Source organism: Tetrao urogallus (genome assembly GCF_951394365.1).
Source record: "Tetrao urogallus genome assembly, chromosome: 4".
NCBI lineage: Eukaryota > Metazoa > Chordata > Aves > Galliformes > Phasianidae > Tetrao > Tetrao urogallus.
In genome coordinates this window covers 46,826,329-46,842,680 of record NC_136817.1, presented here as the reverse complement: position 1 = coordinate 46,842,680, position 16,352 = coordinate 46,826,329, and the positions used below count along the sequence as shown (strand labels likewise).

At 35.9% G+C, this 16,352-nt stretch overlaps 1 protein-coding gene across 1 annotated transcript in view; it reads right to left on the bottom strand.

Annotated features, from left to right (window-relative positions):
- The window catches only part of CORIN (corin, serine peptidase), a gene marked incomplete at both ends in the record, with an annotated part of 119,193 nt that overhangs the window by 18,180 nt on the left and 84,661 nt on the right, over nucleotides 1–16,352 (bottom strand). The window contains 5 exons of the mRNA XM_079534872.1: nucleotides 1,082–1,192; nucleotides 1,836–1,949; nucleotides 6,939–7,046; nucleotides 8,398–8,543; nucleotides 13,634–13,865. Coding sequence (XP_079390998.1) covers nucleotides 1,082–1,192; nucleotides 1,836–1,949; nucleotides 6,939–7,046; nucleotides 8,398–8,543; nucleotides 13,634–13,865 — 711 coding nt within the window. The remainder of the gene's footprint in view (nucleotides 1–1,081; nucleotides 1,193–1,835; nucleotides 1,950–6,938; nucleotides 7,047–8,397; nucleotides 8,544–13,633; nucleotides 13,866–16,352) is intronic.

Sequence of the window (16,352 nt, the reverse complement as noted above, 5' to 3'; positions counted from 1 at the left end):
AGAAAAAAAACCAACAGCTTCTTCTAACAAGAAAGATCATGAGCATTACTTCTTTCTCAATCTATGTTTAAAAGCACGTAACCGACCCTTATCACATGTAAAAAGCATCTCAAAACGTCCCAAATTGCACAAGTAGAAATCTACATCCTTCTAAGATTCTGTAAAAATGTTTGCCCCAAATACACGCTGATTTTAGTTAAATTGTTCTACTGATTTTTGTTTGAATAGTAGTAATCTTACCATAGCCTGTCGCTAAACATTTTTGCTATATGCTAAGGGGGCTTTTGCTTTTCTTCCCATAATAAAGTTATGTATCAATTTTAGAGTACACCTTTTCAAATATGCAATTTAAGAACGTTTATTCTTTGGTACATAGGTTTTATTAAATTTTGTTGTTTATTAATGTTAATGATTAATATTTTTAATATTTGTACTGTTCAATATGAATGCAAAATATTTTCTTCTGTAAGCAATAAAGTGCTTTTTTCTATATATAAAATTAGATACAAAGCATCTCAAAACTTAGTAATATGAACTACTGTCATACATAAATGCATGCTAACTGAATTTTCAGAAGATATACTACAAGCTTCTAATGTGCTTCTTTTTAGTGCTTTTTTTTTTTTTTAATCTAATTTAAATTTAAAGAGAAATGTTTAGAGAGTTCTACGTATAAAAACACAAGCCTACTCTGTATGTGGTTAACACTGGCAGTTTACATCATACTTCGGGGATAGTATAATGTATATACATGCATGCACTGGGAATCTACTAGAGCTATTTACCTTTTGTAAGCTTGAACCTGTACCACTGCATTCAGTGTGAATTTCCCATTGAATTTCATGAATACAGGATCAGGGCTTAGATTTTTTGCCTAAACAAATTCTCCATCTGCATGCCTTCTTCCTCTCTCATACGTCCACAGTAATTTCCTGATTTCACACATCATTTAAAAGTTCCCTGCAGTGTTACTTTACTTGTATCTTTGCACTGCAACACTTAACACTGAGTTTTTCCTTCCTCTCCTTTTGCCCACCTTCTTGCCTGCTTCACCAATTTGAATCCAGTCCATATAACTTACCACAGTCCCATTCATCTGAGCTGTCGCTGCAATCTGCTTGTCCATCACACCAAAGCTCACGTGGCACACATTCATGGTTGGCGCACTCAACCTCATCCTTCTCACAAAATGCTGCAAGGAGGAAAAACACAGTTTGCACTGAGAAAAAGAATAACCAACATGAAATGCACATAGGGACTGGAAAAAAATTTAGGGGTGAAGCTAGGCATGGAACAGATATGCAGCCCAGGGTTTTCCATAGAATTCCTCATGCAGTTGATAAAAGAACTTTTTGTTGTCTGATACCAATGTCAACTCAAACTGAGCTTTCATTTTTCTTACTTTCTCCATGCAGATGAAAGTTGCAGAGCGGCAGGTGTATAATCTCCCTGTAAAGCCTCATCTCATCTCCAGATATCAGATATGTGTATATATACAATCTTTTTTTCTTATTTCAAGGAGTCCCCTGTTCAGCCAAGCTGGTCTTCTACCCCAGCTGCTTAACTGGGGAAAAGAAGCATGATGATGTGAAGGAGAAACATGGGGAATAGAGAGGGTTGGAGTGAGCAAGGAGACAGCAAGGATCCAGGGATGTGAACACCAGAGGACAAAAGGTGAGGAAAAAGAGAAATTGGTGCCAGAGGGTGAAAAGGAAACAGAGAATAACTATGCCTTTTTGTCTGTATAGAATGATTTTACAACCATTTGTTCTTGGCCACAAGATCCTAAAAATGCGACCAGCCCTTTGCAGAATTAAAGCCACAAAAACTCTTACAGCAGTTTTTTTCATCCATCATGTCAGGGCAATCTGGGAAACCATCACAGATCATTGTGTGCTTGATACAGAGCTTCTTCAAAGGACACTCCCAAAGACCCCTTTCTCTACAGCCTGGAGGCAGAAAAGCACAATTTTCAAATAATTGCATGCAATATCAAATCAACTATTTTATCTCTTCTTAGTAATCTTGAAACATTCAAAATATTTTCAGTTTCGCCATTAATTTTAGAAGTTAACTAGAATAGTCACTAATGAAAAAATGGAAGGAAGATTGCCACAATGCATGTTTGTTAAATGGATATAAAATGTATCACACTGCTTTTAAAATAATAATCCATGCTATGCTACACATGCTGTAAATAAAGAATTAGGCATTAGCTCCCGTCTCAAGCCAGATCAAATCATTACTCTTCAAATGTTTTTATTATGTATGTAATAAATGTAAATGCAAAGGTAGATAAAGTAAAAATATTTACATTTAATATATAATCATTTAAAATCCTGAAATCCATGGCATATTTAAAAGCATATTATTTTGAATGCTATGAAAGTAATGCCTTCTAGTTTTTCCTCCATGGAAGCAACAGCAGATAGAAAGAATACAATAACGCAACTTGATAGAGCAAATTCTCAGCTAAAAAGAACTATTTTTTTAACATAGGAACCACCATGAGCCGTGTATTTTTGCCAGTGATGAACAAAATCCTACATAGCATGCTTGCAAAAATTTGCACCAGCAGGGATGATCCACAGTTTATATCGCAACTGCTGAAAATGCACCACTCACTGCACCACTGTGCTGACAACCACTCTTTTGCCTCCATAAACATTCATCAAACACTGGTGAATGTCCATGGTGCAATTTTTTCCACATGGAGGAATTCGGTGACATCTGTCACACAGCAACAAAACATAATGGAATGTTGTTGGGAAGGTTCAACCTCTACTGCCAACCTGCTACATTCACCTTCAACATGAGCCAATATAATAAAATAGGAGTCACTTTTGGATCTTACTTTTGGAGCAGCCTTTCTACACAGAACTTTGATCTTTCAAAATTAAATCCTGTGGCAGTATGGAATCCCAAAAAATAGAGCAGAAAAATGTAAATTTTTTTGGCAGTGCTGATACAAAATGTAATGCAGATCATAATGAAAGGTAGAGAGATACTTTAAGTGCTGAGTGTAAGCAGTTTTCTCAGTGTGATCTGCCAGTCTGAAAATATTGGGAAGAACCTGTGAATGTATGAATATTCAGGAGGAGTCATTGTTAGGAAGGGAACAAACAGTATGATTGCCTTTTCAGAGTCCAACTAACAAGCCTCACTTGTTTCTAGAGGAATATTCGTAACTTTGTCAAAGCGCTTTGACAGTATAACATCTGTTTGTCAACTACAGGAAATTCGGAATAGCTTGAAGCAGATTTTAGGGAAAAAAAATCTTTTCTCTTGTTTTATTTCACTACTTGTTTTTAACCAAGTAATAAAACACCTTGCTGTGACACTAGTTGAACAATGGAATGCTTAGACATACTAATACCCTACACACCTGACATTCCGATTTTAGAGGAAATCATTAAAACCTGTTCTCCTGAATAAAATGGGTAGTTTGATTGCCTTGTTTGGTCTGTTCTAGAGCTGACAATGCTAGTTCTCATTTTAATCCAAGCTCAAATTCAGGTGACAGTCTTGGTACACCCTCAGACAAATAGTTTTGATCTCTGCTCACACACTGTATTTGAAACAGCATCACTATTTTCTTGGATCTGGAACTGCAGCAACATATCAACATTAAGTCAGTAAGAATATATGCTTTTTCTGAGTATTATTTCAGAAGTGATTATTTTACTAATATGAACCAGTGAATCAACACTAGCTCATGTGATTACTGGAAGAATGTACCCAAGTTTAACTGTCACTGGATGTGCAGAGGGCTTTATTTATTTAGATTGAAGAAACCACATTAAAAATATTAAGCATACAGATAAATAAATATCCTTGAACCCATGAAACTAATTTCACATGACAAAAGACCGTTCTTGAATATGGCCATTTTCCAAGTCTCCTTCTTGATAATATTTGCAATAACCACAAATGAAAAATTAATTGAAACCAATTCTAGTAAGGACCAAAGAATGTCAGTCATGTTAGGAACCTGATATGAAAGCAAAATAAAAAGCTTTAAAAAATCCAATTCATCAATCTTGCAGTTTTTGAGCTGAAGTGTTTACAATTAATTAAATTCATGTTTGCTTTTTCCCTTCATCGCACATTATAGTGCTACATTGTGAAATGTTCCATGACTCTGCAAAAGTTATTTTTGGGGGCACCATAGACAAATAGAGACAACTCTCCAGACAAAAAAAATACTGAATTCCCTGTTCATTGCAGGGCAGTTGGACTAGGTGACCTTCCTTTAAAGGTCCCTTCCAACTCTGAGGATTCTACGGTTCTATGAATTCAGTGTTAATAAACTCTACTGTTTTATTGGAAAGATTCTGCTTACTGTTTAGAGTACTCTTATTTCTCCTCTCTCTATACATCATGTACAACATAGTTTGTTAATTTAATGATAATTAAACAGAAGTGAAAATGATGGTAGGAAAACTTGTCTGTATTTGTATTACAGGTACTCACATATGATTTTACCTTCGCCATCCTTCAAAACATGAAGTAATTAACCACTTGTTACCCATAAATATATTTGCCCTATAATTATTACTAGGTCCTTAATATGAAGTCCACATATTTTTCTTAAGATAAAAAACCAGACTCAGAATTCAGACTGGAGAAAATAGTGAAGGACAATACTTGTTTTGAATATCACGTCCTCAGCATCATTAGCACTCTTTTAGGACCCTCTTCTGCTCTCTGCCAGAGGCATTGTTCAGCAGTCAGTAAATTAATATGATCAATTACAATCAAGCATCTTTAATACCACAAACTCTTCACTTCTTTCTTAATAATAATTTTAAGAAATTAACTTCCTCACACTTTTCTGAAACACACTAAAAGTCTCACATTCAAAACTCCGGTTCAAATTTTCTTCTCAATATCTAGAGATATTAAAGTCTTATGACTTCACTATAGTTTCACAGATGAAAGTTCCCCTACAAAGATCACAAGGAAGTATGACAGGAATTCCTAATGAGAGGAGAAAGGGTGTGCTGAACACAGCTCCACTCTTCATGGGCAAAATATACTTTACTCCCATTAGAGTGTTCTATCATACATTTCTGGAAATGGTAGCTTAATCATCCAAACATGTAGCTAGTCTCTACCAGCCTCCTCCTCCCTGCACTGGGAAGATATTCCAAAGTATGAGAGCTATGACTCTTATTAAAGCCACTTCAATAATTTTAATTTAAGTGCTTGCCTGACTGTTTTTTAGTGCTATAAAATTTCAAACAATGAAACTAAGAAAATGTGAGCTAGTCATTTACATATGGGAAGATTAACACACAAGGAATATAAATGCATCAGAGATGGTTAATTCTGGAGCTCTACAAGGACTGTCTGTTCTTCAGTAACAACATTACCTCTGGTCAATGTAATGTCACTCTGACAGCTATAATTTCCCAGCAGATTGAGCTTTCCATATTTATAGATGCTGATAAGAATTCTGCTGATTGCTAGTGACATTCTGTCTAGACTACAGAGACAGAGAGAGATCTATTGGTAAAATTAATGTTACTTATTAGGACAATATTTCATTTATTAGGATAATAAAATTATCATAAAAGACACATAGAAATCAGCGTTCTAAGGAGTTAAAACAGTGACAGCAAAGAATATTTGTTGGAGAGGACATTCAAGACAATTGATTCAAAGGCAAAAAGATTATCAACTCTGAAGTAATTACTCTGATCATCAGCTTTGCCTTTGAAATCCAAAATTGATCTAGATTTAAATCCTATTTTGATTATCATATCTCTCTCTCTCTCTTTTCTTTATTTTTGTAGGGGGAGGTAAATGGTGTAAAAGAGCAGATAGAATACAATCTTGATTTGAAAACTCCTTGAGGCTTAGAATACATTGCTCCTTGGTGATAAATTATGCCTTGATTATACCAATCATTAAAACAAGCTTCTCTTATAAAAGACAACTTTATAGAAGTGACAAGCTTGAATTTTAATCTAGCTTCAGCTTTCAGATGCTGGATTTTTGTGTGTGTGTGCAGCAGAGTGTAGAATCTTTTATTACCACAGATATTTTGTCTCCTTAATGACTTACTTCAGGTCTTAATCTACTTTCTGTTAAAGAAACCAGACTATACACCTTAGCCCTATGCTTCCAGAATATTCAAATCCCTTATCCATCTTCACATCTTCTCTCTAAATTCTTTATGGTTTGTAATTGTTCTTTTTGCCTCTTGTAACAGGACTACATGCAGAACTCCCAGAAGCCCACACCTTATGGTAGGAAGTAGCATAAAATGCCTTCTCAGAATACTCCTGCTAGTATGTACAAGGAAACAGTGAACAAGATATTTGCTGCTTATTCTCAAACTCAACATGTCCCTTTAAGCAAAGAGCCAAGAGATTTTCTACAATAGATTTACTCTGATACGTACCAGAGAAAAAAATCTCTGGTTATCACTTTATACTTACACCCATGGCTAAAGGTTAGCTGGAATCCACTAACCATGTGCTAATACATGCCTTGTGTTAATATACCACAATGAGAATGTTTCTACACATACGCTTAAAACTGCATTTACAAATTCAAGTTATAAACCCCTAGGAAGATTATTTTAGCTCATTAGAATCTCCAGCAATATCACAAGAATTAAATTTGCAGCATTTTTTATCTTGATTACTGCATGAATAATCAGATATCATAGAACAAAGCTAGCAGAATCTCAATAATCAAATATAATAAATTGTGTTGACATTGATAAAGAAGAATTCTTGCTGAAGTATTTTTACGGTCACTAGTCTTTAAAAAATTGCTTTCAAATACATTTTGTCTTGCAGAAAAAGGGGCGTATTCTGTGAACCATCATGCTACGGTTCAATTCAGTGAAGAAAAACAAAATATTCCCTAATGACTCGGCTACTCTTCATTTGGAAAGTACCCTCCAACTCATATAATTTATTTACCACAGCTGTCTTCATCACTGTCATCCTCACAGTCAGCTTGACCATCACACCTCCTGGATGCCAGGACACACCTCCCTGAACGGCATTTGAAATGGCTGGGTGAGCACTCTGTCAATGACAAGGAACAGACAGAAAAAAGACTCCACAAGCTGAAAACTTAAGTTTAATCATCATGTGTGTAGTTATTTATTACTGTGACTGTTTTGGAAGAATAAATGACAGAAACAGAAACCTTGTGAAACTATAAATGGGAACCGTGTATTAGGTAACTATTCTTAACAATTGCAGTGTGAATGGGGTGGAATGCTATTTGCCATACTGACCATGTTGTGCCAAAAGTTTGCTTTTCCACTCCTACATACTGCTTTATAGTAATTAGAAACTCCTTTCCATCAGACTTTCGTTGAAATTTTTTCCTTGTCTCTCAGTCCCATGACGTAGGATTTAATTACTACGGAGTTATACATCTTATACAACTCCCCAGATTATGTATCTGCACATGGACTTTGCTTGAAGAAATGATACTTATTGCTATATTGCCTCAGTGACTTCTCAGAATGCTTCACTACACTTATTAGCAATAAATTTTCACTAAACAAACTACAGACCAAATAGCTATTACTCATTGCTTTCTCTAAGCAAGATCAAAAACTGTGGAAAGATTGTCATCACCGTGTAGGTGAGTGGGAGAAAAAAGGTAAGAATTATCTGTGTATTGGCACACATCATTTTTCAGTTTTCCCAGCATCTTCCCCAAGTAAAATAAAAAGTAGGTCGGAATCTCCACAGACCTCACATGAGATGAGCATGACAGAAGAAAAAATTGCACAGTCACCCTTAATACATAAACAAAGAAAATGTAGAATCATGTACGGCAATTCCATTCTTTTCTTCCTTGTTCATACTCATGAGTAGTGTTATTGCTGAACTCAAGAAAATGAAATACGTCAGTTGCTACTGACTTGACACAACCCTTTTTTAAAAAACAATAATCATTAAAAAAAAGAGCAAACAATTGCTAGCAAATATGCTAGATTTACAGCACTCAGAGATGTCATGGGACTTAGCTTTTTTAAGATTGCTAAGACTTCGCTTCCTGTTAGAAAATCATTGTTATATCATCTAGATAGGTTTTAGAAAGGAAGCACAAATACAAAGTAGTACAAGTAGTAGGTGTGGTGTCAGCCTGAATTTTCAAACACTGACTTTCAAAGATTGAGGGCAACTGATCCTTACAAAAAAACTTCCTCTTATCTGCAAACAGTAGGTGTGCAAATTCTCTGATAACTGATTTAGAATCATTCCTACAGTTATCAGACAACATGAATGTTTTAAGTCACTCTACATGACCTATAATAATTTAAAGGAGAGGTATGAAAACAAAACCAACCAAAAAAAACCTCCAAAACCATAAATCAGTATCTTCCAAAACACAACCTCTAATTTCTACTCTACGTACCTTCAACATCTTCATCTGGTGTCAGACAAGTTTGGTTGTCTGAGTTCTCATCTGGAAACTGAGTGCAGTCAGTATCCTCTGGCCACTGCAGACCTACAATCCCAAGCACAGACTCACACCGTTCCTTAGACTGTACACATAATGTCCTGAGGAGACAAAGTGGAGTTGCATAGGATAACTGAGAAGAAGTCTTAGAAATTACCATGTTTTAGAAATCAATAATTCTAGCCAAATTTACAGAAGATGATCAAGGAAAAATCAGTTAATTGGATTTCTATATGTGAATATAAACATCTAGAAAGAGAGATATATTGCTTCTGTTGAAACATGAGTTTAAATTACTGTACATAAACTATTATCTGAGTTATAATAACCAAATATAATTACTTACAAATATTTTCTCTTCCATGAGGATGGTAGCAAAACTTTTATAAGAAACACTGTTCTCCATCAAGGAAAAAAAAGTCAAACATATTTTGTACCAATAAGATGTTACCTCTTCTGATGATGCTACCTCAGATACCAATGCACCATGCACATCACCTAAAGAGCAGTATAGTGCTGAAAAAAAGCTTTGTCTCTGACAAATTTTAAGGTTTATAAGAACAGGCAGTTCTGAATATTTTCAGATGCACACAGTGAATACAGTGTAAGAACTGCAGGGATGAAATACTCTTACTCAGACATTTCTGGAAATGTGGTTCCAGAAAGACAACGTATTTAAACTCGCAAACAAAAGAGCAAATAACTCCTCAGGAAGTTCAATAACATCGAAGCACAAATCACCTTAGTCGTGTACTTTCATTCAGAGCAACAAAAGCTTCTATCACATCTAGAAAAAGACACGAGTGTAGACCTTCTGTTGCTTTTTTTTTTCTTATCATAAAAAACAGGACTACTCACATAAACTTATTTCATTCCATCTATACTGATACCCCGTGTCTCAAATTAAACAACATCAAATGCCTCAAATTTACAAAGCAAAAGTGCTTCATTGGAAATTCTCCTGTTAGTTTAACAATTCTTTTAAACATTTAATGACTCCTTTTGCCTGGAATTGCCGCTGATGAGCTGTTCAGTACAACATTCTTGTATCTGCAGTATGTTGAATTCATCTTTGTCTCAACTATCTCTTTTTTAAGAGAGTTCAATAGTGTCAGTATTAACCGTATTGGTATAACCAGCTATGGTATCAGTTTCAAATGCTGCTTTTTACTTTGGTGGAATATTAACTACGCAATCTGCAATGAGAACCTCAACATTCTTTTCACTGCTCCCTCTAGCAGAAACATACCACATATTTGATAGATGACTTGCCTAAGCTTTTATTAAAAATGTTCCTACTATTATAATTTTATACACATACACATTTTTAATTTTCTTTATCTGACCCATAGCTCTCCTGATAAGCTTCAAATCCATTGCTTGCTGGTTCAGCCCCCAAGAACCTGGTGAATTATTTCCTCATAATAGTTCCCTTTTACCTTTTTGAAGACAATAGTGTCTCTCCATTATTGTGTCTCCTCTCTAGACTCAGCAATGCATTCAACTGTACCTTTTAAATCGTATCTTCCACATCTGTAATTGCTTAGACTTTCTTCTACTGCTTCAAAGAAAGTTCTCCTTTGTTCCTATATTTTGAAAAATATTCAACCACAGGATCATCTCCATTTCTATTTTATTTTCAGTTTCCCTTGTGTCATTTTTAGCTTGCTTTGTATTGAAGTTGATTGAATTTTTCAGGTCTTTCTTCTTGGAACAGCACATCCTATCATGGAAAGCATTTTTTTCCTTTCATCATATTGCCTTTAACTTTTGACCGGTTTTTGTTGTTGTTGTTATTGTTTTGTTTTTATTTGTTTGGTTTTTCTTCTCCTGCACGCTTGAAGAAATGGAGTGACCAAAACCTAGCATATAGGTCTATTTAGGATCAATGATCAATTAAAGGATCTTTTTTAATTCTTGAGAAAACAAGACATTATCATTCTTCTCAAATTTCATTTTGTTGTGGGGATTATACGAAGGAGAGCGAATGTTTTTCTGCACCAGGTTATTCAACATTGATTTCAGCAGCTAGAATGAAGACATTAGTGCTGCACTATGTTGTAATTGCTGTGTATTTTATTTACCACATACTCTGCAGAGCAGAATACAAAGCGTCTAGCCTGTAATTCTAAAATGATGCTTTTAGTCTGTTAATAGCTTCTGAATACAGAGTACAGGCTGAATTCTATTAGCATGTCCACATGAAATGAGACAAAATGTACCAAAGAAAATAGTCATGTAACTGCAGCCTAGTTAATCAATGTCAATTCATTTATATCTAGTTTGATATGACATCATTTTGTCTTTCCTTTAAGAGTCTTCTCAATATCAAAAATGCTGACTCACACCATTTTATTACCTCAAGTTTCCGAATTGCACAGATTATTTTATTCACTGATGACTAAAAACAAATGAAATAATAATACTGTGATTATATTTAAAAAAAAAAAAAAAAAAAAATCTTATTAGCTGAAATATCCAAACTGATTCTGTCGTTCACATGTTCTCTGCATATTTCTGGACAAAACTGGCCTTTTTCAAGAGCTTGCCATTCGGTTGTCAGTCTGTGGTAAAAGAATTAAAACGTAGGTCATGTTCAAAGCAGTGCTTATCCCATGGCACATGGAAGCCTACTGAAACGCTTTTAGGGAAAAATGCCAATTGGTAATATTTTTATTTTTTAAATCCTTTCCACATTTCTTACTGAATTTCACATTTGGAGTATTGGAAAACTAAAGAAATTGACAACAGACTTAATTTTTTTCTTTCTAAACTCCTTAGTCAAAACTCATCTCAAAAAACCTGCAGTTGTGATACTGTCAACAAATCAACAACTGCATGAGTGGACAAGGGAAGAACCACTGGTGTCATTTATCTGGATCCTTCTCTCCAATTTGGACAGATATGGGTGGGCTGTTTGATGGACAAAAAACTGGTTACAAGATCTTACCCACAGAGTGGTGGTCAATGGCTAAATGCCCAGATGGAAATCAGTGATGAGTGGTATCACTCAGGGGTCATTACTGGGGCTGATTCTCTTTAATATCATCAATGACATTGACAGTGGGATAAAGTGTCTGTTACAGTTGACACGTCCAAGGGATGAGATCCATCCAGAGAGACCTACACAGGCTTGAGCAGTGGACCCAGGTAGATCTCATGAGGTTCCAACAAAGCCAACTGCAAAGTTTTGCATCTGGGTCACAGCAACCCCACACTATCAATAAAATCTGGGGGGCAAAAGGATTGAGCATAGTCCTGCTGAAAAGGGCTTGGGGCTATTGGTGGATGGCAACCTGGACATGAGCCAACAATGTGCTCTTGCCACTCAGAAAACCAACAATATCCTGGGCTGAATAAAAACAAGTGTGGCCAGCAGATTGAGGGAAGAGACTCTGCTCCTTTGCTCTGCACTGGTGAGACTACACCTGGAATAGTGCATCCAGATGTGGATTTCTCAGCACAGGAGAGATGTGAGAGCCACAAAAATTATCCAAGGGATGGAACACCTGTCCTCTGCGGATAGGCTATGTGAGCTGGAGCTGTTCAGCCTGGAGAAGAGAAGGCTCCTGGGAGACCCAAAAGTAGCCTTTCAGTATCTAATGCGGGACTATTAAGAGAAATAAGGGAACATATTCTTCAGCAGTCTTCTGTAACAGGGCAAGGGAAAACTGATTCAAACTAAAAGAAGGAAAATTTAGGTTTATTATAAGAAAAAAGATTTTTATGATACGGGTAGTGAAGCACTGGAACAGGTTGTCCAAAGATGTGGTGGATGCCCCATACCTGGAGACATTCAAAGTCATGTTGGACAGGGCAAAGTTATTTAGCTGTAGATGTCACTGTTCATTACAGGGAAGTTGGACAAGAGACCCTTTAAAGGTCCCTTCCAACTCAAATGATTCTATGATCAATCAAATTATTTTGATTTTTCTATCAGTGAAAGAGTACACTTCACAAAGCAGTGAAATCACTCCATTCTAGAAGGAGAAAGAAATACAAGGCTAATTTTTAAAAAAATGTCATTATAGATATGTAGTGGCTATAAAAAAGATCTTTCAGTTCTAGGATTTGAGATGTTACATATTCAATATGATGTAAATGTGATGTTAGTCCTGCTTTGAGCAGAAAGTTGGGACTTCCAGAGGCCCTCTTCAAACTAAACTGTTCTATGTTTTTTATTAGTTTCTCTTCATGTTTCTGTTCAATGCTTTAAATTTGAAGACTACTGCTATTTTTCAACTAGATTGCAATACTTCCTAAAATCTGTTAGCTAGGTATGTAGCTGCTAAAGCCTATCATTTAATTTTAGTCTCTCTATATTAGAGTGAGTCCAATGTTTTTTATACATCATAGTGATTTCTTTAAAAAATAAAGACTAAGTTTTTAAACACACAAACCTGAAACAGAGCTTGCACAAACCAGTCTCTAACTTCACATTGTATGTAATATTAACACCTACCTGGTATGTCCCTAAGTGAGAATAAATCAGCATCTTAGTAAATTTCCCTGTGTCTCAATTTCAACTCATAACACAAAGGTATATATCACTGGACAAATAAACATTATTTATTTGTCAACAAATGCTACATGGTAGGAATCCTTAGGAAATGCATTGCAATTTTCAGTGCAATTTCTTTCAATGCACTAAGTATTGATCCACATGGGCAGGGCAGGGCAGACCAAGAAATGAGAGAAACAGAGTGTGAGAAGGAACAGATCTCTTTTGACATAACTCTTAAAGGTACAGTGATATTAATTGCTGAGGGTGGAAGAAAAGTTAATCTGACAATATATTTTATAACTATCCTCTAATTCAGAAAGTTAATAATGTATTAAAGTCTTTATTGTTCTTATTAGTATTTTGCTCTGGCTTTCCATAGATAAAGTGTTATACAAATGCAAAGTAGTATTATAAGAAATTTCCAAATCTGATTAATTCATTCTGTTTAAATATCTATCATAATAATGCAATTCTAATCAAACTGAAGTGGAAAATTCTCCATAATAAATAGTCAATCTATACATTTTGACAATTAATAGAACTGCTGTTCCTCTTCTTGTTTTATAGACTTCAGAAACTTCTTCCCGTGGAACTGCAAAACAAAATTTCTGGCATATACAATGAAGGCAGAAAATTTAACATGATAGACAATGGCAGTTAAGAAATAAATTAAGTATAGTATAGTACCTGCAAGGTGGGATCCGTTGATTTGTATGCGGGTCACATTTTGGTACTAAGATTGTACAGGCAAAAAACATAAGGTACTTGTAGCAGTTGGTCTGAACCAAGGCTGGGAAGAGAGAAGACTCCCAGCTGACAGAAGCTTCTTTCTGAGTCCTGTGCCCCAGGTAGTTTGGGTAGCTAGTATAGTTGTAAGGCAAGTTCATACAGAGTTCCAGAGTAATTGGTTCACACTGACCTTTCACAAAAATAAAACCATTTAAAAATTAAAATTAAGAAACATGTTTCAAGTGAATTATAGAAGAAATAACACTAACACATTTCCTACTGGTGTGCTACGCTACATGTCTCAAACTGACAAGGCAATTATCAACAATAATGATAGGATCATCGGGTACTTAAGCTTAGAAGTAACCAAAGGAGCTCTGTAATCCAACCTCCTGATCAAAGCATGGTCAGCTCTGAGGATAGGTGAGGTTTCTCAGGCCTTTCTCCAGTCAGATCATGAAAATTTCTAGGGAAACAGACTATATATAAAATATCTCTGTATAGAAAACAGAATATTATTTCTCTTTGATTTTGCATTCCAAATCTTGCATTCCAAGATCTGCAACAGTCTTGGAATCTTCTGATATATGAAGGAGGAATGCGGACAAATTGCAGAAATACTGAATAAAAGGGTTTGAATGTGAATAATTTAATTCAAGTAAGATATAGTTAGTAATAATGGGAATGGTAAACAAGGGCAAAATAAATGGCTAGCAGTCCATATGGTTACACAAACTACAGCTGTATATAGGAATAATCAATTTTCAGATGGGTTATTACATACTGAACTGTCTGAATAGCTAGGATTTAAAAGATTGAACAGATTTTGCATTTCTTCCCAAATTTGCAATACATTTTTTTTCAATTTTCCATCACAACAGAAAACAATGTCCAGACAGTTGCTAAAGTCAGTTGTCAGCACAATATGTGATCAGATTGCCTAAGATTCAACAGTCAATTATTGAGCTAAACAGAGGAACTGGCCAGTATTTCTTGAACTGATATTTGCTATTATAACCTTCTTTAGTACTTACCTCTTCAATGTGAGGAATATGAAACTCAGTTTGGATACAGCTTTTTCTCCCTACTAAACCCTTGCATACTGCCAAGATTTAACTGTTCATGTTGTCTCAAATCACTTAGTCCCAGCTTTGCAGTGTATAAGACTGTTTAAAGGCATCATTTGTCAAAAATTCTACCCATATGGAAGTCATTTCCTTTTCTTCACAACAAATTTTATAGCATCATAGAATATCCTGAGTAGGAAGGTACACGGCTGCACTCAGATCTATTCATTCTTCATGTTTCAATTTTTCTCCAGTAAACATGTTCTCTTGATGTTTACAGAATTTTACATACTCATCAGTTTTTCATGAACACAAAACTACATGCAGCGTTCCAAGAGCTTATATAACATATTTTCAGGAGTGAAGGGTAGAAATATACAAACATTGCTGCTTCTTTTGTTATGCCTTACATTTATAGTGGCTTAGGTAAATTCAAGAATAAAATCTAGCCCTATGAAATGCCCCTGTAGAACAGCTCTTCATGTGTGTTCATTGTCATTAGAAATTTTCACACTGCATTTAGAAAGATTCTATCAAATCATGTTCAAAAGTGTCATTATAGGTTTGAAAAAACTATCTTGAATCTTACACCGAATTCCCTATAGTCACCAGCCGAAGTAACAATCAGAACATGCATTCCATAGGAAAATCTGACTAAATTTAAGAACTCTAAATGTTAGCCTTTCCTTCTGATGTCAATCCAGTTTCAGAGATCTTGCTGCTCCATTTATGTACAACTTAATGATTGGGGAACAAGGGATAAAATTCATTGCACGTTTTTCTAACGTATTTATATCTATTTTTAATATCTCCATATTTTTATCATGAAACTGCACTACATGCTATACAGGAATTAGTTCCACTAGATATGAGGATGTGCTGTTCACTTGTAGTAAGTCTGAAACTCTCCCAACTACAATTTCAACAGAAGTAAGCAGAATATTTCACAGAGTCACAGAGAAGTTTAGGTTGGGAGAGAACTCTATAGATCATCTGATTCAACCCCTACGCTGCCCAGGTGGCCAAGAGGGCAACAGCATCCTGGCCTGCATTAGAAATAGTGTGGCCAGCAGGAGCAGGGAGGTGAACATCCCTCTGTACTCATCACAGGTGAGGCTGCACCTTGAGTATTGTGTTCAGTTTTGGGCCCCTCACTACAAAAAAGACATTGAGGCCCTGCAACGTGTCCAGAGAAGGGCAACAAACCTGGTGAGGGTCTGGAGCACAAGTCTTATGAGGAGCAGCTGAGGGAGCTGGGATTGTTTAGTCGGGAGAAGAGGAGGCTCAGAGGAGACCTCATTGCACTCTACAACTTCCTGAAGGGAGGTTGTGGTGAGGAGGGGTTTGGTCTCTTCTCCACGCAATGAACAGGACCTGAGAAAATGGCCACAAGTTGTACCAGAGGAGGTTTAGGTTAGACATAAGAACTTTTTCTCTCAGAGAGTGGTCAGATATTGAAATGAACTGCCCAGGAAGGTGGTGGAGTCGCTGTCCCTGGCAGTGTTCAAGAGGCACCTGGATGAGGAGCTAAGAGATCTGGTTTATTAGCTTGTGGTAGCAAAGGTAATGGGAGGACGGTTAGGCTAGATGATCTTGCAGGTTGTTTCCAA